Source organism: Mastacembelus armatus, chromosome 6, assembly GCF_900324485.2.
Source record: "Mastacembelus armatus chromosome 6, fMasArm1.2, whole genome shotgun sequence".
Taxonomy (NCBI): Eukaryota; Metazoa; Chordata; class Actinopteri; order Synbranchiformes; family Mastacembelidae; genus Mastacembelus; species Mastacembelus armatus.
In genome coordinates, this window is record NC_046638.1 from 411,618 (window position 1) to 436,206 (window position 24,589).

Here is a 24,589-nt window from a genome sequence, read left to right on the forward strand (position 1 = left end):
GACAGAGCAACTTGCTGGAACAAAGTTGCCCAGGAAGTTGCTCTGTCTGCACCAAAGCCGCTGCAGAGACAGAGTCCAGCAACCAAGTGACAGCTTTCAATAATACAGAGCTTAAGTTTCATCAATCACCTTTATTTACTAAAAAACGACATGTACACGACCCAGTCCTCAGGGGGGTGATCCTGGACCAGTACTGCTGAACTTTAAGTCCAAGTCTTTCTGCTCGGGTGGTCTGTCGTTGATCAAATGTTTTATAAGTCAGATATGTTCATTAACGTCAGGGCGTCACCTCGGCCTCTGGTTCCTGACATTTCCAGAACGAACAATGGGATCAGGAAGCTGCAGCCCTGATCATTGTTCCATCTTTTGGCCTGAGTAAAGGTTTAAATCTCTGTGGAGACAACAGGCACTTGATGTTCTTAAATGATGTTTCTTCTTCCACCACCTCCTGCGGCCCTGACAGCTGGAAGAGTTGGGTACGGAGGTTCAGGTGTGTGGGTCTGAGGAGCTGCTTCAGCCGAGGATTCGTTTGGGTTTGCAGGACTTTGCAGGTGTGGCAACGGTTTTCCAACCCAACCCTGCAGTCCTGTGATCCTGCATCAGGTCCTGGTGTGTCACCACTCGATGTTGACACTGAAGAGACAAGATGCACTTTTACAGAGAACTGTAGACAACCGTCAGGACCACTCTGACACTGTGGTACAAAACCGTGTCAGACTGAGCCAGTTTGTTAGAAGCCATCCGCTGTCCGACTCCTGGAAAAGTGAAAACCAGCCCAACTTGTTTCGTCTGTTCCTTCTGCCTTCTGTCCTGTCTTTTCTGCCCATGTCTGATTTCTCGGTTCTGTTTTCTTTCCTAAAGGTTATTTCTTTTTTTGTTCTATTATTTTTCAATCACGTTTTCATTTATCATCTTTTGTTTGATTGTTTTTCTCCTGTTCAGTTTTGTTTGCCCTTTCGTAGTTTTACCTCTGGTATCGTCTCTGACTAGCTGTCAGGGCAGTAAATGACCCCTGCGCTTGGAGACTCCACCATGTCCGGCTGGCTGGAGAAAGGCCTGGGCCTCACCTGCCTGCCCCCCACCAAAAACCCCACCACACCTCCTCCCCCTCTTAGCCCATTGTTCTTCTTCGTCCCAGCATGCAACCTGCCTGACAGCAGCCGGACGTCAGAATGCGCATTGGCCACAGTGTGGCGCCGCACACCGCCGACCTTCTCCAGGTAGGCCTCGCCCTCCTGCTCTACCAGTGGCGCCAAAGACGACGAGTCTGTGAGGCTGTGATGCTGAGTGATGGTGATCTCTGGCTGGCACTGGTTCCCTAGCAACGGCCCTGGCGACCGCAGCTGACGGGACTCTGGACGAGGAGAGACGATAAACTGGTGTGAGCAAATAATTTTCAAGTTTCAACAACCATCAACACGGTTCACTTAGTTTTTCTTATCAACACAAACAACAGGGAGCGAACATGTGTTTCCTTCAGTCTGTGGTTTCACTGAACAAATGCATGCTGGGAAATATACTAACATGCCCGATTTGTTTCTTGTTGAGTGAACATTAATTCACAGCATCATGTGACCACCTCAGTGTGGGAACAGACCGACCTGATCAGAAGGACTTTGGAGGGGGGGGGTCATGTCTGACCCACGTGGGGGGGAACATTAGGTGATGGGACGAGTTTCTGGGGGGAACAGAAACATGGAGGCACCAAAACCAAACTGGTCAGTGGCTGATACGACGTTGATTGTTGAACATGTTGATGGTCAAAGGCTCCAAACAACCAGTTGTTCAAACAAGAGTCGGAAAAGATGAACGAAGCCAGAATCCACAGAACCATCGACCCAATCAGACTAACTTCTTGTGTTTGCAGCTGGTGATGTGTTCACTGTCTCTGCGTAACATAACTGGACAAAAACATCTGGTGTCACAGCTGAAATGTAACATTTCAGGTCTGTCAGTCACCATGTTTTCTCATCATCAGGTTAAACTTTGACTTGTTCTAACTGAGACACTAACACAAAACGCTGCCAGGTCTGTGTTCGGACTCATAAACTGCCTCTTACATTCTCCTTAGAGTTTCATTAGAGCCGCTGCCCCGCAGGGATTAAGACCATAATCAAATCAGGCTTTGGGGGCGGCGTGATGTGCTGAGGTTACAGCTGATCCAGGCCACAGGGGTGATGTTGGTTTGTGGGGCCTCCATGTTTCATATCAATTTTCCATAATCCAACATAAACATGTTCTTATGTTCACTGAGCAGTTTGTTGTTGGAGACACTGTGTGCGGTGACTAAATCCCTGAATCTCCATAGGTCAGATTTCGTCTTGTGTCCTGCTGCCAGTTCACCTGTTGTCTCCGCAGGTGTTGCTGCTCTTTGCTCTCTCCTCTACTCGCTCACCACCCAGACCGAGCCCGGTTCTGCTGGAGGTTTCTTCCATTAAAGAGACGAAGATTTGTCGGGTTTTAAAATGCCTCGAGATGATTTGATTGTGATTTGGTGCTATTCAAATATTGAACTGAAGTGAATCACCGTGACGGGCGAGTTTTGACCTGGTTAATTCCCTAATGGCAGAAGGCGCCAACCTGTTGCCACAGCAGGAGATTAGGCAGCTCACTTCTGGCTAAGAGGATCTGAGCGGCGTATCATTACTACAGAGCCACGCCCTCTGACCTCTGACATGTGCATCAGGAACTAAAATACTACAAAAAAAACTCCAACAGAACCAGGGCTCAGGCCAACGTCAGTGACTGGTTGGGGTGAGTGGATAGTGAAGAGTATCAGTACTATCAGTACTATCAGCAGTATGAGTAGTATGAGTATTGTCAGTAATATCAGTAGTATCAGCAGTACTGACCTAACAGCAGCTTGTTTCTATTGTGCAGGACGTTGCAGAGATACGGAGACACGACGATCTCCACCAGACGCTCCAGCTGATAATACTCAGAACTGGGCCCACCGGACTCATGGATGCCCTGACAAACAGAGGAGCGGGTCAGTAAAGGAACATTAAGGAACACCTGATTATTACAGACTGTGCTGAGACGATTCCTCCTGGAGCCAGGACCCTCCAGACCAGGAGCTCAGGGTCTTTGTCCCTCTACCTCAGGCCAAACACCAGCCCAGTGAAAACAGGGACCACACTTCCCTCCTGCTGCTGCTGAACTACACGTGTCGTGTTCATTTCAGCTCCTCGCTAAATGTTGTGTTTGCTCACAGTAAAGTCAACGTCACCCGATGTAGAAAACACTACAGATTGCACCTGTGGCCCAGAGACACAGTCAGACATCTGATTAGCAGCAGCTGCTGGCCTGTATAATGCTAATGTCCTGTACATACTGACTTAATGCTGACGTTAGCTCAGTAAGCTACACTATGCTAACAGACTAGGTGTGAGGGTCTGGACACACTGAGGGTCATTCTAGAGACAGACTCTGAAAGTCCGACTGTGAGTCCGGTGCCCTTTAGAGGGTCTGAACAAAATAACTGATTAATCTGGTTTAACTGTTAGTTTCCAGCCTGTCAGATCATAACTGATAGAAACGAGGACGAAAACTATAAAAATAAGCTGCAATAATAAGGACTGAACCTTTAACGTGAGTACTAGTGTGTGTTCACCTGCAGCACCAGCAGCATCTGTGTGACGGGTGGGGGGACAGAGTCGGCAGTTCCCAGACATTCCTCCAGGTGGAGCTTCAACAGCACCAGGTCTCTGAAGGCCAATAGAGCCATCTGCCTCACAGTGAGCTCCTGACCCTGAACACACACACACACACACACACACACACACACACACACACACACACACACACACACACACACACACACACACACACACACACACACACACACACACACACACAGGAGTCAGCCACACCTGAGCAGGTTAATCCACTGCCATGACCCTGACGAGTTCAGGATTTGAATCAGCAGCTTTAGTTCGTCAGAGGTTCAGCTTCAGGTTTATTTCCTGACATGACCTTTGAACCCTGAGTGTTTGGGACAGATCAGATCATTTCTCTGCACTTCACACGATTTCATAACTGGATATTTTACGGACAAGCAATAGACGCCAGCAGAAAATGAAACAGACATAAGTGCAAACTAATTTATAGATTTAAAAAAAACTGTTGTTCATCTAAAAACCAAACTCAGTGTACACGTCTTTGTATTTATGTCAGTGTGAAGGTGACAAACAGCCAATCAGAAGCTCAGAGTGGGACTAGTTCCCAACATGATTCGTCAGGCAGTAATTTGAACATTAACATAAAGAGTCACCAAGTTATCCAGGATGAGTTTATCTGCTCAGTAACATTCAGGTACAAATGAAGTCTCACGTTACCGAGAGTGTGTGTGTGTGTGTGTTGCACCTGCACGGGGTAGAAGATGGCCTGCAGGGTGGGGAGGGTCTCTGTGAAGAATCTGTTCCACATGTCCGCGAGGACACCGAGCTGGTCGTCACCTAGGAGACATGAGACAGGTGGTTACCATGGAAACACATTGACACCACCACAACATGTCCAACATGTCCCACCAATGCACTGAGGAGAAAACGGTTTGTGTTGTTGACCACAGGCTTTGTCCAACACCAGAGTGACCTGGTTCTTCCTCACCATCTCTCAATACCGTGGAGAAGCTTAAAAACATCCTAACGTCCTAACTGATGCTGGGTCAGACCATGGGGATGATCTGTTGTACTTAGACACCACTAACCAGTCTCACCAGAGTGAAGAAGGATCTGATCCAGGACTTCAGACAGACCTCGGGTCAGCAGCTGGTTCTGAAAAACACACAGGAGATACATGAATTCATAAAACAGGCTTCATTCCTGTACAGCTTCGTCTTATTTTACTGATCTCCGCTTTTATGTTGGTTGTATTTGCTTTATTTCATTTAACCTGTGTCACCTGGTGATTCCCCAAATAAAGGACAAAACTGTTTCCAACACCAACAGCAGATTTCTGCTGAGAAACAGATATTAACTCAGACCATCAGGGTTTCACAGCAACATGTCCTGGTGGGTCTCCTGAGTCCAGAAACTCAAACCATCAGGGAGACGCAGCTGCTTCATCAGCATCAACACACACACTCCTCACTACACATCTAATGTGGATTCACCGCCGCTGAAAGTAGTGATCAGCATCAGCACGTTGGCCCTGTCCGTTACAGCTGCAGGGATCACTGCTGACGCTCTGAGTCGCTGTGGCACAGTCCGTGTAGGAAAACAGGACGAGGTGTAACGATGACCCCGAGGGCCGCCGAGGTCATTGTGAACAGAGATCAGGACGGAACTGTGGACAGGAAAGACTCGTCGGGCCTGACACGGACCAGACACAGCGCGGAGATTAGTGACAGAAGGTTTCCTCTGCTGCCGTCATGCACAGGAACAGGATGTGTGCCCTCCTCTCCACCGTCTGCCGCCACAGCTCGTCATAAGAAGGATCAGGAGACGCCTTGCAGACTCTGCTGCTTCACTCTGGGCTCAGGTCACTAATGCTGAGTGTAAATAATATGTGGCTCTGAGGCATTACCAATCTTCTCCCTCTTTGTGATCCACACAGGAGAACATTAATAATGAGGTCCAGACTCCAGGCAGCTGAAGGTCTCAGTAAAGGCAGCAGCAGGTTACACAGAAACCTCCTGAGGATGTTTCTGTTTAATTAAAGTTTTATGGATCAAAAGACGAAATAAAAAGTGAAATTACCTGAAAATATTCGGTGATGAAGGAGCCCATCTCTGTTTTGAGGAGCCACCTGCAGAGAGACAGAGCAGGTCAGGACAGAGGGAGACAGAGTTTCCTCAGCCCTAGTCCTAACCCGGTTCTGAGCTGGACCCTAAAACCAGGTCTGAACCACAAACAGCCAACTGAAAGGGGTGAGGGTCAGACGTCCTGCAGACACATTGTCAGAATGCCAGAGTACAGAGGCAGGTTTACTGCTGCAGGCAGTTCCAGGATGTTCTTGTATCTATTGTGGCTGCAACTACAGATAATCAGCTATTTTCTTAAACCATTTTTCCTGTAACTTGTCAGAAAACAGTGAAATGCGTTTGGGATTTCACAACCGTGTCTGACCTAGACCTGGTCCCTGTCTCTCCTCTGGGTCAGAGGCGTCGAGGTCATACAACTCAAGAAAACTATAAACTTGACCTTTAGTATTTTGACATCATTTCCAGCTCGTGAAGATTCACCTCAGTTGAAGTAACTCGTGTCAGTTCATGTCTGCTCGTCTTTCGTAACAACCAAACCTGGTTCTGTGTTGTATGTAAACAGAAACGCTCTGATCACCTGATGCTCTCGTTAAGCGTGAACAGCTCGTTAGTCTGCAGAGCTCCGCCCTGGAACACCTTGATCACAGCTGATTGGACGCTGAGGGACAGAGAAACACAGGTGAAGTCAGAGACCACAGTTCCTACAGTGCTGGACTTTTCTGAGCTGCACAGGTTTATCGTGGCACAGGCAGTGAAAACGGTTTGACCAGGAACCTGTCAGAACTCTTGGTCAATAAAAGAAACTCAATTTCCATCTGCAGCGATTCTTTCATTCTGCGCTGGTTCAGAGTGAATGCCCTTGTATGTGACTCAGCTGGATGACAGGACATGACCCCCTGACCCCCCTTCCCACTAAACATCCTGCAGGAAACAGGCCGAAGCCTCAGAGGAGGCCTGGAGTCACCTCCACAGCACTGAGCACTGCTGCGAATAAACGAAGCTTCAGGATTAGGATGAAAAGAGCTCATTTCTATCCTGGCACCTTGTGGAGCCTGTTTCTGTAACGTACATTAGAAAGATGTGACAGAAGGTGGTTTCTGAAGCTGGTCAACTGTCCAACAAGTAGCAGGCATTCAGATAGAAAACAGGCTGGGGTAACATGAGGGGCAGGCAGGGCAGGGCTGTGAGCAACAGATTCCAGGTTTATCAGACATGGCAGTGGTTCCCAGTCCTCGAAGACAGAATCAACACTGTGCTTTACGATTAAAGGCCAGTGAGCGGAGAGAATAATCAAATAAATATATAGAGCAGGTGCCTGAACCATCACACACCTGAGCACCATTACAGCCTGACGAGGACCAGACCTGACACTCCTGGCCTTCAACACAACCTTCTGAGTAATACACAACCAGCACGTTTCCTCTTCCTGGAGCTGATGTTTAGACCTAAAACACTCACATTCCCTGAGCCTTGTGTCCTCAACACACGGAGATAATATCTGTACATGGTTTGTGGCATTATAGAGTCAGATTACATGGAGACAGCAGATACCATCTTCACGCTGTGACCACAGATGTTAATCATTCTGAATCATAACACACTGATCGTATGCCAGTTCAGAGGTTTACTCAAGTCTAACCAAAAAACATCTTCACTGCCGCTGGTCGATGGCTTTGAGAAAAGTCTTAAAACACACAGCTGCTGACTGGATGTCTCTGCTCAAACTGTGACGAATTCATTTCCATCCCACTGCTCATTCTGCTGGGAGAAGAGAGCAAAGAAATCGAGGCCTGTTTCTCGTTGATCCACGGCTACGACAAGGAAGTCCCACACTCGCAAACGTTTTCACATCATGTGACACTTTAAACACAAGATTCAGATTCAGAAAAGCTTCAGCAGGGTGCAGCCGACCTGTTCCACACACTGGTGTTGGACAGCTGCAGAGCGGGCGAGCTGGCGTGGAAACGGGCGAGGTCCGACAAAACCGGAGAACTCATAAACCGGGGCCTTGGACGCCGGAAGGATCCCATCATGCACGCTGGATGCTGCGGAGAGAGGAAACAGGTGGTGTTAAGACTGAACACTGTTTGCATTTCTGATTCTCATGTGTCGGATAATTTGAAGGAACAAAATGTTGATCACAGCTTATAATGAGACAGCTTCTTTTCTCCAGCTCCACCTGCTGGATCTTAGTCCAGAGTTCTCTCACTTTGAGCTCTGGCTTTGGTCTCCACCACCTCCTGAAGGAAATCTCTGGCTCTTTAGCTGCTAAATGCTCCACTATGTTCAGCAGCTCATCTCTGACTGTGTCTGTCTGATGTCTGCTGCTGAGCAGGTGGAGGACATATATGAATCATATGCACTGAAACTGGTTCATGGGGATGTCAGTATTTGGTAACAAGCCGACGTACTGGGCACATTAAAATGTCGACCCCATGGAGGTGCTGGATGAAAAGTCAGGATCATCACAGTACAATTCTTTTAAAATAATAACGGATAAGGAAAACAGCTACGCATTGAGTTATGCACAAAGCAAAAACAGCAATCAACAGGAGTGGAAACATTACATGTGGCTGAAACAACAGACAGTGGACTTTAGAAGGATTTTAAAGTAGAATTTCAACCATCAGGTGCTGCTGCTGTTTATACACAGGTAACTCTCAGCAGGCAGATAAACAGACAAACAGAGAAACAGACAGACAATGAGAAGCTCGGTGCAGGTTTAACTTCCTGTTGACAGCAGGCGGAGCAGCAGCAGCGCCTGATTCATTTAGAAACGCAGAAACAAACCACAGCTTCCTGTACAGCAGCGCTGGTCTGAGGCCAGCCTGTTTGTTTACAGCACAGAGGTCTCACTCTGCCCCGCTTTCCAGAAACCGCACACACAGACGCCAGGCCCTCTGTTCTCGGCTCGAACTCTGCACAAGGTTACAGCTTCTCGCTGACTGTCAAACATGTCACTTCAGTCTGGAGTCAGCTGACACTCAAATCCTATTTAGCTAAAGGTGCCTGAGTATTACCACCAAAATGTACTTCATGTATCGAAGTAGAAGTACTCATTGTGCAGAAAACTGGTCCCTGTTATATCTGATGTTTCTGGATGAACATTCCTGCTGCATTAATGTACATGTTGAACTTTACTGCAGTAGTTGTTTAAGACTAGACCAGTTTGAAGTACTTTCTACACTGGAGAACTTCATCTGCAGCAGAACATCATATTCGACAAGATCTGATGTGTTGGAAGTTTTACAGGGAGGGGATGAAAAACTGTCATTTGAAAAGTGAAGCTAGAGGTTTTGGTCTCTGCAGGAAACTTACTGTTGTTATTGCAGTGAAGTTAAATCCAGCCACACAATTTCACCATCGCTCTCCACCCATGGGTTACAGCTTCACACCTTCAGTAGGCTCCGGCCACAAACTCGCACATCAGAGCAGAAACGTTTGTACAGCTGCAGAGGAGGAGACGCCTCCCTGAGAAAGAACATTCAGTGTGATGTTTTAGTCAGAGCTCTGTATGTGGTTTTGTCCCTCGACCGGTTGCATTAGCGATACATGTGCGCAGAAGGAAACAGTTGTGATTCATTGATTTGGTTGTCTTCCTTCTGCAAGAGTGTCGGCACGAGCCTTCTCACCTCCTGTTCTTATGTGGCTCAGCCTTCAGCTGCACTGAGTCTGATTTCTGTGCACTATGCCCAGGTGGCTGATGGGATCTCAGAGTGTCTCTTGCTGTGCTGTGTCCTTTGACCACAGCCAATGGGAGGCTCCGTGCTGAGCATCAACACAAACACGCTATTGTTTATTTGGCTGCGTCCTGCCAAAACCAGAGCAGGTCGATAAAGACAGGCTGCCTGTGGCCTGGACTCTCCCTCAGCTGCAGCGGTTCCTGGATCAAACTCATTCAGAGCCGTTTATCTGTTGGAACCCGAATCCAGGAGGATTCTGTATCTTCCAATATCTAATTTTTTAAGAAAGGCACTGTGTACCACACATTTACATATTTTAAGTCAGAGACCTGCCTCAGATGTTCGGGGACTTTCCAGAAAGTTTATGGAAAACAAACCAACATTTTAAACAACATTACTCACATACTTGGTTACACATCACACCTGGTGCTGCAGCCTTAAGCCTGGCAGCATTTAGGTTTACACCTGTGGGCAGGTGATGGGAAACGAGACAATATATTTCGACATCTGAAATCAGAGAAATGAAAGTGAACTTTTTTACTCAATCAGAACAACTGAATCTACATTACAGCCCAGCCCAGCCGTCAGTAGTAACGTTCCTGTGACAGCGCAGTAAATGTGAACAGCATCTTATTCAGACATGACATGACGGGCTGCTCGTGTCACGGTAACCACTGTCAGACCCTGTGTGGTCATGAAGATGCTCAGAAAAGCAGGTGGTTGATCATAGGAGGGTGACACCAAATCTGACGTGTGTGTGTGTGTGTCAGACGATGCCACACAGTGCAGGTCGCACATGGGAATGAGAGCATGTGTGCACAAAGCAGCACACAGCACTCACATGATCGGGTGGGATTAACACACACGCACACGCACGCACGCACGCACACACACACCTCTCAGCTTTCATCCAAAGAGTGTATACGTTTGAGAAGATGATTCACTCAGGAAGAAAAACAACTGTTTCACCTTCTGCTCTGTAAAAGTGGGCGTTTGGCGTCACCACACATGTAACCGTCACCATGACAACCCATCTGGTACACACCAAAACCCGTCATCACAAAAAGGTCAACACCCCCCACCAACACCACCACCTTCCTTCAGATCCTCCCCCACTTCACATCCCATCAGTGTGTGATGTGGAGCTCAGTCCAGCGTCATCTCCATGTCACTGAAAACATTTTTGTAAAGTGCATCTCATCACCTGCACGTCACCTTAATGTGAAAGTCCTGACAGCAACCTGACCGACCCGGGGATGGGTTACCTGCGAAATGTCCCAGAAACGTACGCAAAACTATCAGCAGGAGCCAACAGGACAAAAAAAAAAAAAAAAAAAAAGAGGGAAACGTCTTCAAAGGGACACACAGAAAGGTGCAAAACAACCACAAGATGATGGGAAATATCCACAAACACACACTAATCAAACCCAGACTCATGGTCCCCAGAGGACGACTCCTACAGACTCTGGCAAAGCTTTGACTGTTAAAGTTTACAGCAGTGACAATCATAATCAAACTGTGTATTTCATCCATGGTCGTTTTAGCGTCTCCCTCCTCTGCACATGTCGCCTGTCGTCATCATTCAGTGTGGGAAACACCAACATGGAGGGGGGGGGGCAGTGGAGAGACCAGGACGCTTCACATGTGTTGGACATTTATGGAGAAGCTCCTGATGGAGCCAAACTGGAAGGAACATATGGGAACCCAGCAGCTTTGGAGGAAACCGAGCACAAATGATGTTGTTGTTCTTCACATGTCAGTTCAGTCTGTGCATGGGGGCAGTTTAGGAGCTCAGGGGGTTCACACCTGGTCCATGTCCCTGACATCAAACAGCAGGTCTGATGGGAACAGCAGGAACCTCCGGGATGTGGACTCAGCCTGAAACACTCACACTTCTTCCCCCTCGTCCACAAACAAACAGAAGAACGTTCTTAGTGAAAACCAGACAGACAATCCAGGAACATCTCAATGCCTCTGGTCTGTGAAACTGAAAACTGGGACAGAACCAAGCCCAGTCAGACAGAGTTTAGTTCCCAGCACTTAGGGGAACAAAAGGCTCAGCTTAAAACGGCTCCAAACATTCTGAGATAAAGTGGAGACAGTGATGACAACAGCGTGTGTTAGCATGTGGGCTAATCCCCAACAGAAACCCCCCGTCATGGGAAAGGACTCAGACACACTAATGCAATTACAGAGGGAGGCAGGCTGCTGCAAATTCATACCAGGGACTTTTCTCTTGTGGTTCTGAGTCAGAAACAAACATCACTGCATCAGTCATTTCAGATGCTGCTGAGCCGATCAAGCTGATCAATCAGCGATATGACACCACCTCATTCTCAGACCAGCTCATCTACAGGCAAACTGCTCAAGAATCCACAGTTACTGATTTGATGTCACAGAAAAACCAGCACATTTCAGGCCAACATGCCCACAGACAAACTGAAGGGCTGCTGATGAATCTGCTACGGACTCAACTGAACTGGATTAAACGGAGGATTAAACCAGGCTGCACAGCAGAACCAGTGAAACATCAGCCTGAGCTCCATGAAATCCCCTCACACATTCAGCCATTTCCCACAATGCCTCATTCTCATTTCTCTGAGGTCAGAGTAAATTGTTATATGGGTTCAGGACAGATCCAAGGTTTTCCCGTCCAGAGACTGAGACTCCAGACTGTCCCGTCGCTGCTTTGGGGCTCGTTCCTGCAATAATTCCTCTTTGGACCTGCATCATGAGGACTTTGGTCTTTCTGACTCACCCAAAGCCTGAGAGGAGAATACGTGAAGTTGTGGTCTCTGCATGTGGTTCCTGACTGCAAACCGTTGGGTCAGTCCGACTGCAGACCAGCCACAGACCCAACTGACACATAGGTCTGTCTGTAGGACCTACATCTACCTGCATGTGCAAACACCTGGAGGGCCGTCTAAAAAGCCTAGAGTCCTAAACCTGAGGATAGCTCTCCTACCTGGAGATCTATCCTCAGGTTTGATACTACCAGTCAGTCTCTATACGGTCTCGGTGCTACCTGTCCTGTTCCTCACCTGTCTCCATGCTACCTGTTGGTCTCTGCACAGACTCTACTTGTTTATCAACCATAAACCATCATTAAGGACCGTGCGGGTCTATATCCAGACTGTCTGTTTACCGGGGCCCCGCTATGGTCCTAACGGGACCTTGTGTTACTTTCCGGGACTCTCCGTTAACAGTCTGCAGGTGTGAGACGCTGCGTGTCTGCAGCGGGAACAGGTGAGGAATTTCACGTGCGCTCGTGCTGTTCAGCAGTTTTCACATCGAGTATCGGCGGGAACTCACCTGTGTGACCGGGCTTCTGTCGTGCAGGTGAATAATCGTCCGGTCCTGACCGCATCAGCCGCGGCGCTACCGGCGGACACGTCGCTTCATTCTCGGCGGAAAAAGCTGCGCAAAGTCCAGCGGACGGTTTGTTCTGTGCGCAGTGAGAGCGACTTCCTCCGCACAAGTCAGACCGAGAAAGTCTCCTCGGGTTTTACTGGAACCGAACTCAGCTAACAAGCTAACACGGCTAACGGCCCGCACTTCCGGCTGCTCCCTTCAAAGTAAAAGGCAGCGCCATATACTGTTTCAACAGCGGACAAATATATACTCACTGTACATTTACTCCTACAACCTGCTGAAAAAAGCTCTAAGTAGTATAGTCGTGGTGCAGGCTGCTTGTCAGTACTGCGTCTGTGGTGAAGTACCTGAGCAGAGTTTCTTATACATCACCTGTCAAAAAAGCGAACAACTGCCCAGGTACACTCCGTTTCCGTCTCATATTGTCATCAATATAAATCCCTTTCAGTGCATGGCCCGTTTCTTTCTATGAACACACACTTTCCACCTCCACTGGATTCAAGTACAGAGGGTGTGGTTGCAGGAACATCCTTGGTTCCAGTGGGACAGAGGAAGTTGGGCTACAGCCCAGAATTATTTCCCTAATTAAACATTAAAGGCCCATTTTACTTTTCCCAGAAGTTCAGCACCAGAATTGTTCATCTCCTGAACAAATGCTCAGATTGGAGAAGCTGGAACACAGGTTTTCTAAATTACTGCCTAAAAACGTAATATCCTGTATATACAGCAATATAGCTGCCGATTAATTGTTGTAACTGGCCTATAATAAAATGTCCTGTGTGACCTCAGAGTCATTCGTACAGACACACCAGTCATTAAATGGTTCCACTGCTGTTTGTGCTTTTATTGTGACGGGTACTGGGCCAGCGTCCGGCGCGGCTCTGCCGTGAACTTGACCAGAGTCCAGGCTCTGAGAAAGTCTAGAAACAGTTTGTGAGCTGGTGGAGAGAAGACTGAACCTGAGAAAGTCTCATCATTCGTCAGTGCCAGGCCACACTGCTCTACTCTCACATGTTTGAGCTGGTCTCGTGGCTGAAAGTGGGTCTGCCACTTCCCTGGTTTATGATCTCACTTATTATTTATTCACAGTGAGTTCAGGAAGTGCTCAGCGCACTTCACTTCACTGTTTCCCCATCAGACTCTAAGCAATGGCAAAGAGCAAACATGTTGTTGGTAAATACATTAAGAATCCAAACCATCAGATTCTCGTGTTTTCACGCTCAGTGTTTGGACACATCGTTTAAATATCATGGAATCAGCTGAATCTGGAAAGACTGGTTGTTATTTTTCCTCTGAGCTCTGCTCATCTGTCAGTCGAATGTTTTACATCACTTCTATCCTCAGATGAGTCTTTAGTTTCACTCCTGTTTTACAGCAGTGAGACTAAATGTCACTTACAGATAACCACACTGATGCTCTTATCACACACTGATCAGAGGCTGTGCTGTGTGAATCTGTGAGCTGACAGCACAGACCAGGAGAAGAAGTAGTTCCTGTCATTTCTACTGAAGTAGAAGTAAAACTTCGTTCTGGCTGTAGTCATTTTTACCTTTCAGTCCTGGAAAAGCTGTGATTGCAGTGTGTAAGCAGCAGTCTGGCTTGGCTGTATACGCTGAAGAAGAAAACCACAGTCACTTCTCAGAAACTCAAAGCTGCTTTATTAAAAACCACAGCGGCCAAAAGACGCGGACAGAATATTAATGGTTCATTCAGTGCTTGTGTCCAGCTGGGAGTCAGCGTGTGGACACAGTGTGGGCCCCTATCACCCAGAGCTGCTTTCAGTCCAACAGCGTGCACTCGTTTCTTTGTTTAAATCAACCACATCAAACCCGGAACATGGGCGGACTGTTCTGGGTTGTTATGTTTTTCTGGATCAGGGATAATGATTGATTACCAGTTAATCTGCTGATTCTTCACATGATGACCTGATGAATCAGTGGGTAAATAAAACTGATGAAATCAGCCATCGCAGCATCGACCGTGGACTTATGGATCAATGGACCTGTTGCTGCTCTTTCCTGGAAACTCTGCCCGTGTTGCAGAACCGGCAGGTGCTGCATAGGTCAGAGGTCAGAGGTCGGGTTAAGGCTCGGGGGAGGCCTGCAGCAGCTGAACGGCAGCTTCTCTGTTGTGTCTCCGAGCCTCCTGCAGAGCAGAGCTCCCCCACCTGGAGCACAGACAGAACTGCATCAGACAGAAATCCTCTGCTCCGAGTGCGTCAGGTTCCTCTAGTGCCAAAGGGTCATCAGACTGCCTCACACACAACAACGCTCCACACGAGGAGCAATGCACATGTTTGTCAGCATGCATGGGTGCAGCTTAATGTAAAGTTTGTTCAGATGATTTTATCACAGGTTCTTTTCTATTTTCCTTAACCGTGATTGTTCCTGTTTAGTGGCTGAAACACTAAAACGCTCCAAGATCTTCATGTCACAAAGTGATAAAATATTTAAAAAGTAATAATTCAAAGATTTTAGAGATTTTTTGGGGCATAGTCAAAATGTTATTGTGGAGGCGGTTACAGCAGAAGTGAAGAAACGTGCATCTCTCCTACAAAGATGAACCTAAAGCCTAAAACAAACTTACAGTCATCAAGCCCCCACAACATTTATTTAAGCTCTTCATGTTTTATTTTGAAAATCCACCTTCCCGTCCTATGTCTCACCTGTCCCTGAGGGTGGGGTTTGCTCCGGCGTTCTCCAGCAGGAAGCGGATGACCTCTGCGTGACCTTCAGCCGCCGCCACATGCAGAGCCGACCGGCCGTCATAGTCCACCACGTTTACATCCACTCCAGACAGGAAGTACCTGCAGACCACCACCGAAGAAGAAATGTGACTGTTGTGGAGGCGTCATCACAAAGTCAGAAATCTTTACACCTGGTCTCAGGGCCGATGGTGCTGGTTTATTCTGGTTTCTTTCTCGCCTGTTTTCATAGGAAGTGGTATTAAAGTGTCTCTGTAATGTCAAAATATTCACATCCGACAGGTCTGGTTACCTTCTCAGAGTCTGGACGTCTCCTTTAAAAGCTGCCAGCAGGATGTTCATGACCTGGTATCCCTGCAGAGGACAGAAGGTTTCTGTGAGACAACAATGATCCTGTGGACACTGAGCTGAACTGGTCTGGGATCAGAACTGACCTCAGATTCAGACTTCCACTGTCTGTAGGCCAGAATCTGCCTGAATGGGGTCCTGATGTCAAAACTGTGCAGCTGAAACACTGAAACCAGCTCCTACACACACGAACAGCCAGGTGTCAGCAGAGAAGACAGACAACAGCCAGTCGGGGATAAGCTCTCGTGAGTCAGGACTTTTCAGGTCTACAAACACAACACTGATTGGGCCAGATGTTCGGTTCATCAGTGAAAAATGATTAACAAGCAGTTTTTCTTGTGGGAACAAGAATCAAACTACAAATAGATTTGAACGTGTTGGTCAGTGAGTACAAACTGAACATTGATGTGAAGATGAATGGACATGACGTAACGATGTTCTTAATGTGAAGTCTGCAGCGTGAGTGGAATCACAAACTGCAGCTGCTGATCAATGAGACCAACTCTCTCCTGTTCAGACGATGGTCCAGCTGCTCGACCTGTTGCTGCCGTTAATAAGAAGCATCTTCGCCTCCGTCACGTTCTGTCTCTGTCGTTGGACGTCAGAGCTTCTTGGAACAAACGGGTTTCTGACCTAAATTCACCCACAATCCCTGAGAATCAGACAGGACTCATTACTGCTAGTTCAGGACCAAGATGTTACCTGGCAGAAGTGGACGGCCCTCCAGGGGTTTCCACAGGCGTCTAACTCTGGAGAAAACGCCATTAGCCCCAAAACCCCAGGAACCACAGCCAGTAAGGAGCCATGGCTGCTGGACGCTGCCGGTATCGACGTCTGCAACAGGAGCAAAACATGAGGCCAGTTTCCTTTGTTTCCAGTGAGTCACAGGTGGAGGAGGAAAAGGAAGGATTACTGATTATTTAACTGGAACATTAAATATAAACCTTTCTGTAACTTCATAAAGTTAAAATCAAGACTTCAACATTGTGTTTTTAACAAAAACATCACATGAGAGACTTAATGTGTAATAATTGACTCATATTTTTACAGAAATACTGATGTTGTCAAAGTCATGAGCACTGGACCAAAGTGTTTCTATCTTTCTTCGTTTATTTCAGCTGAAAATGTGGAGGACAGAGACTGGACCTTGAAGTGGAAGGTTGTGGAATAGTCCTTCATCCCTGCCACCTGCATCATGGACAGCATACTCCGTGCTGCTGCCGGCGACAACACCTGGTCACCTGACAGTGGACAGAGTCCCCCATTGGCTAATGAAGCGGCCATGGCAGCCCCTGATTCACAGGTGACCTCTGTCGAGGAGCACTGTCAGACAGTGGAGACACAGCACATGAGCTTTTCTTCAGACTGTGTTGTGAGTCCGACAAAGTGCAGTTTGTGTTACTGCAGGAGTCTGACAGTAAAACGAGTTGTACCTGCAGCATTAGGGCCAAAGCAGCGTTAACGTCCACCTTCTCTGGGAAACACTGAAACAGAGGAGCTTGGTTTGGTGACAGGAGGAGACACCAGGCGGCACCGATGGTGATTTCTAAAAGTATTTTTACCTTTTTCTCCTGCAGGTAGAATGACAGAGCATGGAGTCTGACACTGGCCGTCCTGCTGCTCTGATAACTAAAGATCACACAACACGTAAAAACTGTGCATCTGGCATCACATGTGGAAAACACTGAATGTGAAAGGTGGATTTGTCTGATCAATAGACCAGGATCAGCAAAATGTACTTTATCAAAGCTCTACATGTTCAGAGTATCATTAGTGCTGCCGTGTGAACAGTACAGCGCAGGAGATAATACCAGAGTATCCTGTATGAAAGTATTTCTACTAAAACCTGTGTAGGGTGTAGACACAAACATAAACTTTTTATCATTTTAGAATTACAGAATCCTGATCTCCACCAGATCCCTGTGACCCTAAATAGGAATAAGCGAGTACAGATAATGGATGGATGAATCCGAATCTTACCTGGGGCAGTTTAGGTTGGCGTGCTCTTTGTTGCAGAGTCTTCTGATGACGTTCAGCACCTACAGTACAAAGAAACAGTCATTCTGTTTCTGGGAGGAGGGTTGGAGTTTCTACCTTTGTCTTCATCACTTACAGAGTCGTACTTCTCCTCCTCCTCCTCCTCACACTGCCTGCCTGCCAGCTGGAGACACAGTACAACAGGGGACAAACACCAGAGTTAACAGCCTGTGTGCAAGTTTCAGCCCCTGTACATGTTCAGAACGTCTTTCCCAGCAGGAGCCATCTGAAGGTCGAAGACTGACCCCACAGCCTGACCCTGAGCCCGGCCCTAAAGAACCAGGTTCAGAGCAGGAGAAGCAGGACTCCTGTAGCCGAGTCCTGAGCTCAGCATCATGGAGTCACTTTGGATGAAGCTCAATGAGAAATAAAGACTGTTCATGGCTTCGTTTCTGCAACACATTTCTCTCTGAGCCTGAAACTTCTGCACAGGTCTGTAGACCAAGGCATGGAGGGAGGGAAGACTGACCTGCAGTAAGGATGTAGTGACGATGGCTCCAGTCTCAGTGAGGGGGCTGTGGGGGATTCCTGCACAGACCAAGATTCACAAACATCACTTTAATGTTGGAGCTGGTAAAGGTGGAGCTGACGTTAACTACCTTATATACTTCTAATTTGAAGTACTTTCCATACTGCTGGGTAGCTGACGTTAACTACCTTATATACTTCTAATTTGAAGTACTTTCCATACTGCTGGGTAGCTGACGTTAACTACCTTATATACTTCTAATTTGAAGTACTTTCCATACTGCTGGGTAGCTGACGTTAACTACCTTATATACTTCTAATTTGAAGTACTTTCCATACTGCTGGGTAGCTGACGTTAACTACCTTATATACTTCTAATTTGAAGTACTTTATATACCGCTGGGTATCTTGGGAATTTCCCCCCAGGGATCAATAAAGTTTGATGATCAGTCTGTATTTTGTTGGATCCATCTGATTCTGAACAGGAACTAAATTTATCAGATAAATGTAGAGCAGGAAAAAGTCCAAGGTTTGGCTCTGACATGTAGTGAAGTCCAAGGATGAAGTAACACAACATGGAAATACTCAGGTAAAGTACTAATACCTTCCACCCCTCCTGACCTGTTTTACTGAGTGTGAATGCAGAGTCGTGTCTGGAGAATTCTTCAACTCCGACGTATCTGTGGACGAGGTCTGAGCCCAGCAGGTCGACAGCCACTCCGTACACCAGAGGCCATGACACCTCACCCAGGACCAGAGAGCTGGCCCAGTCTCCCAGAGACAGCCTGACAGTCAGTCAGTCAGACAGACAGACAATAAGATGTGAGGTGTAAGATGTTTCTGAGAAACAGATGTTGTCAGAGGGGACGTATTAGACGTACCTCTGTCCATCCACGGTGCAGATGGAGACACCCCACTTAGTGCTGTCCACGCTCTCCCTGTCTTTGTCCTGGGTGGACAAACATGAACAGTATCTGTTGGAATAATCCCTGGTTTAGCCCACTGGCAGGCTTAGATTAAATCATCATTTGATCCTGTTGAGTATGTGGGGATTATCTGAAGGTCTGGATTAGGTTTCTACCAAAAGCAGTTACCAGGCTGGTTTAGAACATTATGTTTGGAAACTGATCCCAGGGGATTCAATTATAGCGATAAGAAGGTGTGACTGACCACTGACCAACAGGTGTCTGACAAGGACCCACCTGTACAGAGGACAGCTGACGACACCTGGAAAACAACTTCTGAGTCTCTTCAGTGAAGGTAGAAAAGTCTGGAATAACAAATCGCCCCTGCAGAGCTTTCAGTATGAGGGAGACGAATCCTGTGACGCACCTACAGCAGGACATGACCACAGATTAAAACCTGATCAAGACCTTTCATCCTGAACCTGAAAAGGAGTCCTGCAACCGATACAAAACTGAAAAACAATGACATCAGGTCCACACACTTCATCAAAGCTAGATTTATTGTCGGATTGGAGCAGGAAATAAAGTAGTGTGTCATCTGCAAAAACAATCATTTCTGAAAGCTTTGGGTTAATCACTGAAACCAGGTCTGGACCCAGATACAATCCTGAGGTACAAAAAACAGAGGGAAACTAGAAGGAAGAACCTGTGGAAGGTGTTTCTGTCCACTGATCCCTCAGCGTCCTGAAGTTTTCTCAGGTGGAAGAAACACTCTCTGAGCCGAGAGTCAGACCTGTGCAGTCCCGAGCTCCAGATAGCCTGGCAGAGAAAACAAACAACCCCCAAACTGTTTGAGAGTCCTCATCAACCAGAAACTGAACAAAAACACACAGATGCTTCCTGAAGATCAAATATCTTCATTATGGTGAGAAGAGGCGTGTGACATAATTAGGTTAATTCAGTGTTTCATAGCTGTAACATTCATTCAGACTGAACATAAGTCTTGATTTTATATTCCCCTGATACTAATTGATATGTCCATATTAAAAAGACTCCTGTTGATGTGTCAGTGGGTTTGTGTGGGTCTGTGTGTAAAGTACCTCAAAGAACTGACTGACGTTAACTCGTCCATCTGAAGCGAAGCTGTCGAACAGAACATCCGCAGCCCTGAAACAACACAGTACTTACTTCAGCACTTTTATATTTTAGTCTTCTATGTTTTATTGTTCTGCCCTGCAGTTAGCAGGAAGCTGATTCTTGACATGTTTCACATATAAAACTTATTATGCCAAAGAAACGTGAAATATTTGGAGGAAAAAATCAAAGTTTTCTGGAACCAAACAGGAACGTCTTAAAAACACTGCTAGCCATAGTTAGCATATTTGTTTTTGTAGTTCGTGTCAGAACAGGAAGTGATGCCTTCAGTGGTGTCGTCAGGCCCCTTTTCTGTGTGACTGCTGTCTGCCTTGATAAGACTCATGGACTCAACTAACAGGAATCTTAGACTCACGCCCTGCGTTTGGATGGACTGTGCTGAGTGGGGAACCAGGGCTGGGAGGGGACAAAACCTCTGTCCTCCGGCTGGACTGCCACCTGGGGGAGAGGAGGCTTCATGCAGCCATTGCTGACCACTGCACACACAGGAACACTTGGTTACCATCAGATATACACCATGTATCATGCAGCACAGTACGGGCCACGCAGCAGCCTAAACCTGACCACACCTTAATGATACCTCAGGCAGGTCAGGAAACGGTTAACTAAACACTGTCCTGATGTCAGGTCAGAAACACTGGTGTGTTTTGTCCTGCAGAGCATGAAGCAACTACAGATTCTGTTGGACCATTCAAAGGACATTTTGTCATTAACTCCCCAAATTCCTGAGATTTCTTTCCTGGCTCTTGAAAGCTGCAGGTCAGCACATGTTCAAAGGTTTCTGTGTGGGTACGATCACTTGGGGGGTCCTGGGTGTATAACACAGCATACCCAACAAAACCAGGACAGGACCTGGACCCGTATAGCTCTGTCATACCTAAGGGTCCAGGACTGACCAGGCTGATGGGCTTCTGGACTGCAGACTGGATCTGGTTCTGGATCAGGCTCCTGGGTGCTGGACGAGGAGCTGCTTCCTTGAGAACAGAGGAAGCAAAAGAAATGATCTTTTTCAATATCAATGGCAGCGATTTGGTTCCTCTGCGTTCAGTCATAGGTTTGGGTTCAGATGAAAGACGACAACAGCGTCTGAGGCTTTGATCCAGAAAACAGTCTGACTACACAGATAAACAGAGTGACATGTTCCAACAGGTTTACCTGGTCCTCAGTGTTCCTCTGCTGGGCCGACATCCCTGCATCCTCTGCCACAGAAAATAGAAAGAAACTTCAGCCTGATCAGGTGATTTAATCTGTTTTTGTCTGTATAGCACAAACCCCATCCAGACACTAACAGCAACGATGAATGTGGTGTCCTCAGCAGCACTGGCTCACATGGTTCTTCCCTACCTACAATAGGAGGTCCGTCTTTGTCCAAAAACCAGCTCCAGACGCTGCTGTGAGCAGAGAGAAGCTAGAACCAGAGCAGAGACCAGTGGACTCTCCGGTCCTTCAGAGCCTGTAAACAGTGACGGCCGTTCTCAGAGTCTGGAGCTGGTTTTTGGAAACAGACGGGCCTCCCATTGTTGGTGAGGAAGAACCATGTGAGCCAGGTCAGCGGTGTGGCTCCCTGCTGGGTTTTTAATAGACTTTGGACAACATTGGAGGTCTACGGCACAGACCCATACGCTGAACCAGGTTCTGGATTCATCACATTCATTGGTGCTGTCAGTCTCTGGATGGGATCTGGACTCAGTGACACACACACACACAGAAGCAGCAGCTTTAACCAGGCTCTGACCAAATGTCAGAACAACCAAAGAAGAGCCAAAGCAGGAAGCCACAGTCTGACCGGGGGGAAGCAAATGTTAGTGGACGGAGTTAACTTGGTCTCTGTTCGTTCCTCTGTCACATACCTTCTTACTAAAAACCTAATTACAGACTTTAAACCACTAATTACAGGTAACAAAAGGTGGCAGCAGATTATGCTGTGAGTATATACGTTATGTAATAAGAGCAGCTGTGTGTGTTTGTTTGCTGTAGTTGGACTAAATCACATCCTCAGTGTTTCTGTGGGAGACTGAAGGTAGAAAAATAGCTCATGGCGCAGCTCTGTGGTCAGGACTTCATTTAGACACGAGCTGACTCCGCCCACTGAAGGCGGCTTCGGGGAACAGTAATCACAGGGTGGTTCGCGCACACAACATACAAACCTTTCATGTCTGGCTCTTTACTGGGCTCCAGCAGCTTGTTGCCGTCCAGACCGCCGTAACGTTTCCTCCATTTGCGTCTGAGAGAAGGAGTTCTCTGAAAACTGCAGTACACTCAGTTAGTTAGTTCTGACAACCACTGGTTACTGCCTCCACCTCCTTCTCCGGCTGTGAGAACTGAAATTGGGGTGTCTTCCTGTAATTATTCCTTCTGTGTGTGAAGTGTGTGAATGGGGTCCAGTCCCCATTCTCTGCAAAAATATTTATATTTAAATACATCTGAACATAAATCCATATGAAGCTCGTCTGTCTGATTCAGGCAACATGTTTAATTTACTTCAGCAGCTCAACAAGAAAACAGCCTGTAGAAACAAGGAACTCACGCTACTAGATTAACTCAGAATAATGAAATCTCATATTAACCACAGGTAAACTTTATTTGTTTACACAGTGGGAGGTCTGTGGTTTAATGAAGGGACCATCTCTGAGTGTAACACAGTCCAGTCCAACAGCACAAACTGCAGCCTCCAAAATGACCATCAGCCGTGAAACAGCCTGAACACAAACTGAACATTATCACCTTAATGAAGGAGGATTCACTGCTGGACTGTTGGACTAGACTGATCAGTCCGACACAGGGGTTCCTAATAAACCAACTGGGTCCAACACGGATTCCTAATAAACCGTCTGGGTCCGACACAGGAGTTCCTAATAAAATGACTGGGTCCGAACCGACTGGGTCTGACAGTGAAGGAGTTCCAGAATTTGGCCTTTTGTATCTGCTGCTGTCGTGTGAAAACTGTGCCACGTCCCAGCCCGTCCATCACAAACAGAAGGAATGTCAGCTTGGACCATTTCCAGCTTAACTACATGGAAAAGTTCTCAGCATTGTTCAGGCACAGAGTAACCAGGAGCTGCAGCATAAAGAACAAACAGAATAAAATGTGTGTCACGGTTTCTCACCACAGGTACGCGCTGTCCTCTGCCTCCTGGCTCTGGCTGCCCTCCATCGAAGCCTCCAGGTGTGTTAGTCTGGATTTTGTGTAGGATGAGGCGGCTGGTTGAAGAGCCTGGCGCCCTCTATAAGTATGTCTGCAGGCTATAAACTTTCTTTGATGAATGGGAAGGTTTGGAGAGGAGGGAGCCTGCAGACACTCCCACACAGACAGTTTCAGCTTATAGCAGGACACAGAAAACACACGTGACGTACTGCAGGACAGACCGAACGGGATCCAGATATTTGTAAGCACAAAGATTTAACTAACTTCAGTTTCTGTGACAGTCAATCTGCCAAAGGACAGAAAATTATCTGCAGCTAAATTTAATATTTTCTAACAAAATGTTAAAATGTCTGTGTTCAGAATCTCAAATATAAAGATGTTACTGCTTTTCTCTGGTTTTTGAATATTTTGGATTTTAATACATGGAGCAAAATTGGTGAATTAATCAGCAAAATAAATACATAATAATAATCAGCCCTGAAATATAATAACAAAACTAAAACAAAATTGGGGCTTTCACGAATGACATCACGATGTACATTAATACACACATAATTAGAAAGCTGAGAATTAAAGGGTCAGTTCACCCAAATTACACAGTACATCATAAACAACTGTGTTTCTGATAATCCTTGTGCAACTATGGTGAGGATATTTCACAGTGAACACAGTTTACTCAAGTGCTGAAAGTTGGATTTGTTTTATTAAAGAGCTGTTAAAGAGCTTGTTTTTTTACCATTGGTGAAATTATATTTTCTCTGAAAATGTAGTTAACGTCAGCTACCCAGCGGTATATAAAGTACTTCAAATTAGAAGTATATAAGGTAGTTAACGTCAGCTACCCAGCAGTATATAAAGTACTTCAAATTAGAAGTATATAAGGTAGTTAACGTCAGCTACCCAGCGGTATATAAAGTACTTCAAATTAGAAGTACATAAGGTAGTTAACGTCAGCTACCCAGCAGTATATAAAGTACTTCAAATTAGAAGTACATAAGGTAGTTAACGTCAGCTCCAACATTAAAGTGATCAACACAATAATCATCAATAATTAGAATCCTATAATAT

The 24,589-nt window shown here is 46.6% G+C and overlaps 2 protein-coding genes across 6 annotated transcripts; both read right to left on the reverse strand.

Annotated features, from left to right (window-relative positions):
* Nucleotides 1–116: 116 nt before the first annotated feature.
* On the reverse strand, nucleotides 117–13,034 carry prr5l (proline rich 5 like). 3 transcript variants are annotated; one of them, XM_026311269.2, is made up of 11 exons: nucleotides 12,700–13,034; nucleotides 9,023–9,175; nucleotides 7,616–7,749; nucleotides 6,282–6,362; nucleotides 5,700–5,748; nucleotides 4,718–4,775; nucleotides 4,366–4,457; nucleotides 3,614–3,751; nucleotides 2,853–2,970; nucleotides 1,151–1,354; nucleotides 117–633 (listed from the first exon to the last, which is right to left on the reverse strand). In XM_026311269.2, exons 3-11 carry the CDS (start codon nucleotides 7,735–7,737, stop codon nucleotides 332–334), a joined length of 1,164 nt encoding a protein of 387 aa, XP_026167054.1. In that variant the 5' UTR covers nucleotides 7,738–7,749; nucleotides 9,023–9,175; nucleotides 12,700–13,034; the 3' UTR covers nucleotides 117–331. The 3 variants fall into 3 exon arrangements, with proteins under 3 accessions (XP_026167054.1, XP_026167052.1, XP_026167055.1); XM_026311267.2 differs by lacking the exon at nucleotides 9,023–9,175 and having other exon boundaries at nucleotides 12,700–13,031; XM_026311270.2 differs by lacking the exons at nucleotides 117–633; nucleotides 9,023–9,175 and having other exon boundaries at nucleotides 942–1,354; nucleotides 12,700–13,027.
* A 1,418-nt stretch (nucleotides 13,035–14,452) lies between these two features.
* Nucleotides 14,453–24,346, reverse strand: glsl (glutaminase like). Of its 3 annotated transcripts, none has more exons than XM_026310474.1 (21): nucleotides 23,484–24,346; nucleotides 22,524–22,624; nucleotides 21,532–21,575; nucleotides 21,254–21,350; nucleotides 20,732–20,852; nucleotides 20,322–20,388; nucleotides 19,928–20,040; nucleotides 19,519–19,648; nucleotides 19,198–19,265; nucleotides 18,938–19,101; nucleotides 18,318–18,376; nucleotides 17,925–17,972; nucleotides 17,792–17,850; nucleotides 17,374–17,440; nucleotides 17,245–17,295; nucleotides 16,958–17,134; nucleotides 16,514–16,645; nucleotides 15,898–15,990; nucleotides 15,756–15,817; nucleotides 15,425–15,565; nucleotides 14,453–14,926 (listed from the first exon to the last, which is right to left on the reverse strand). In XM_026310474.1, the coding sequence occupies exons 1-21, from the start codon at nucleotides 23,528–23,530 to the stop codon at nucleotides 14,842–14,844; spliced, it is 1,926 nt and encodes a 641-aa protein (XP_026166259.1). In that variant the 5' UTR covers nucleotides 23,531–24,346; the 3' UTR covers nucleotides 14,453–14,841. The 3 variants fall into 3 exon arrangements, with proteins under 3 accessions (XP_026166259.1, XP_026166261.1, XP_026166260.1); XM_026310475.1 differs by lacking the exon at nucleotides 14,453–14,926 and adding an exon at nucleotides 14,932–15,009; XM_026310476.1 differs by lacking the exon at nucleotides 23,484–24,346 and having other exon boundaries at nucleotides 21,273–21,350; nucleotides 22,524–22,538.
* Between the last annotated feature and the right edge of the window lie 243 nt (nucleotides 24,347–24,589).